We start from the raw sequence: 2,500 nt of genomic DNA on the forward strand, positions 1-2,500 counted from the left end.
CACCAGTACCAGCACCAGCAGTGCAAGCACCAGTACCAGCACCAGTACCAGCACCAGCAGTGCAAGCACCAGTACCAGCACCAGTACCAGCACCAGCACCAGCACCAGCAGTGCAAGCACCAGCACCAGCACCAGCACCAGTACCAGCACCAGTACCAGTACCAGCACCAGCACCAGTACCAGCACCAGCACCAGTACCAGCACCAGCACCAGTACATAGATATTAATTATTGAGATCCATAAATAAAGACCTGGAGTCCGTCCATCTCCTTACCGAGCCACGTTTCCTTCACCCCGTGATTGACGGGGAATCAGAGGGGGGGTCAGGGGTCGGGGGGGTCAGGGGTCGGGGTTTGGTCGGGAGTCAGGGGTCGGGGGGGTCAGGGGTCGGGAGTCAGGGGTCGGGGGGGTCAGGGGTCGGGGTTTGGTCGGGAGTCAGGGGTCGGGGGGGTCAGGGTTTGGTCGGGGGGTTGGGGTCGGGTTTGGTCGCGGAGTCAGAGGTGGGGGGGGTCAGGGGTCGCGGGTGTCAGGGGTCGGGATTTGGTTGCGGGGGGGTCAGGGGTCGGGGTTTCGGTTGGGGTCGGAGGTCAGGGGTCGGGGTTTGATCACGGGGTCAGGGGTCGGTCCGGGGTCGGGGTTTGGTCGCGGGAGGTCAGGGGTCGGGGGTTAGGGTTTGGTCGGGGGGGTCAGGCCTCCAGGGGGGCCAGCGGCTCCTTGGAGTGGTCGTTGTACATGAAGGTCTGCTCGATGTTGAAGTCGGGCGGCAGCTGGTCCTGGTGCAGCTCCATGTGCGCCGCCACCAGCTTGAGGGTGGAGAAGAAGAGTCCGCAGACGGTGCAGCGGTACATGAGGGCGCCGGCGTGCGTCTTCAGGTGGCAGATCATGGTGGAGCGCCCCCGGAAGAAGCGCAGGCACACCTTGCACTGGTAGGGCTTCTCGCCGGTGTGGATGCGCAGGTGGTAGGTGAACTCCCCCGAGTGGGCGAAGCGCTTCCCGCAGTAGCGGCAGTGGTACCACTTCCCGCGCACCCCCCCGCCGCCGCCGTCCTGCCCGTCGGTCAGCGCCCCCGGCACGGGGCCCTGGAAGAACCCGGCCCCCGGACCCAGGCCGCTCATCCTCAGCAGGCCGTCCCCGGGGGACGAGGACGAGGAGCAGGAGGACGGGGGACAGTCCAGGGGACGCTCCGCCTTGCGCTTCCCCCCCGGCCAGCCGGGGGCCCCGCCCCCCTCGCCCCCCTCGCCGTGCAGGCCCAGGTGGTCCTGGAAGGCGGAGGCGGAGCTAAAGGTCCGGGGGCACAGGAAGCAGTGCAGCTCCTCCGCCGCCTCCTCGCCGTGCGCCGCCACGTGGCGGTCCAGCAGGGGGCGCTCGGCGAAGCAGCGGGCGCAGTGGGGGCAGCAGAAGACGGGCAGCGCCAGGTGGGCCAGGGCGTGCCACCGCAGCGAGCACAGCGACGGCAGGGGGCGCTGGCACACCCCGCAGGTCAGGGTCTCGCCGCTCACGTGGCTCAGCAGGTGGTCCTTAACAGTCTGCAGGACACAGAGACACAGGACCAGTCAGACCCCCCCAGGACCAGGTCAGACCCCCCCAGGACCAGGCTGGACCCCCCAGGACCAGGTCAGACCCCCCTCAGGACCAGGTCAGACCCCCCAGGACCAGGTCAGACCCCCCTCAGGACCAGGCTGGACCCCCCAGGACCAGGTCAGACCCCCCCAGGACCAGGTCAGACCCCCCCAGGACCAGGCTGGAACCCCCCAGGACCAGGTCAGACCCCCCTCAGGACCAGGTCAGACCCCCCCCAGGACCAGGCTGGACCCCCCAGGACCAGGTCAGACCCCCCTCAGGACCAGGTCAGACCCCCCCAGGACCAGGCTAGACTCTGCCAGGACCAGGTCAGACCCCCCCAGAACCAGGCTGGACCCCCAAAGGACCAGGACAGACCCCCCCAGGACCAGGCTAGACTCTGCCAGGACCAAGTCAGACCCCCCCAGGACCAGGCTACTCTCCCCCTAGGACAAGGTCAGACCCCCCCCAGGACCATGTCAGACCCCCCCGGGACCAGGTCAGACCCCCCCCAGGGACCATGTCAGACCCCCCCCCAGGACCAGGTCAGACCCCCCCCAGGACCCAGGTAAGACCTCCCCAGGACCAGGTCAGACCTCCCGAGGACCAGGTCAGACCCCCCCCCCCCCAGGACCAGGTAAGACCTCCCCAGGACCAGGTCAGACCCCAAAGGCCACCTCCAGACCATAGAGCATCTTCCCCCCCACCACCCAGATTGTGTGAAGCACATCAGCGCCCCCTGAACGACCTTCCTACTGGAAGTCCTTGATGAGGGTTTTGGAGCAGGCGGCGCACTGCAGCGCGGCGCCGGGGTTCGCCAGCGCCCCCGGTGGGAGGGTGTAGCCGGCGGCCGCCTGGCGGTGGTGGCCGCAGCAGCCGGCTGCGGCTGCAGAACTGCAGCTGACACATGTCGCAGGTGAAGAGCCGCACGCCGACGTGG

The 2,500-nt window shown here is 68.5% G+C and overlaps 2 protein-coding genes across 2 annotated transcripts in view; one reads left to right on the forward strand and one right to left on the reverse strand.

The window, feature by feature from the left end:
- LOC308148008 (uncharacterized protein) overlaps positions 1–300 on the forward strand; it is a gene marked incomplete at its 3' end in the record, with an annotated part of 803 nt that extends 503 nt beyond the window's left edge. Inside the window, exons 1-2 of the mRNA XM_080521416.1 lie at positions 1–158; positions 279–300. The exon at positions 1–158 is cut by the window's left edge and continues 503 nt beyond it. Coding sequence (XP_080377542.1) covers positions 1–158; positions 279–300 — 180 coding nt within the window. The remainder of the gene's footprint in view (positions 159–278) is intronic.
- Positions 301–458: 158 nt separating this feature from the next.
- The window catches only part of zbtb39 (zinc finger and BTB domain containing 39), a gene marked incomplete at its 5' end in the record, with an annotated part of 4,399 nt that continues 2,357 nt past the window's right edge, over positions 459–2,500 (reverse strand). The window contains 4 exon segments of the mRNA XM_080521417.1: positions 459–1,526; positions 1,833–1,911; positions 2,317–2,426; positions 2,428–2,500. The exon segment at positions 2,428–2,500 is cut by the window's right edge and continues 38 nt beyond it. Coding sequence (XP_080377543.1) covers positions 687–1,526; positions 1,833–1,911; positions 2,317–2,426; positions 2,428–2,500 — 1,102 coding nt within the window. The 3' untranslated portion in view covers positions 459–686.

This window comes from Blennius ocellaris (genome assembly GCF_963422515.1).
Source record: "Blennius ocellaris genome assembly, contig: SCAFFOLD_172, whole genome shotgun sequence".
Classification (NCBI taxonomy): Eukaryota; Metazoa; Chordata; class Actinopteri; order Blenniiformes; family Blenniidae; genus Blennius; species Blennius ocellaris.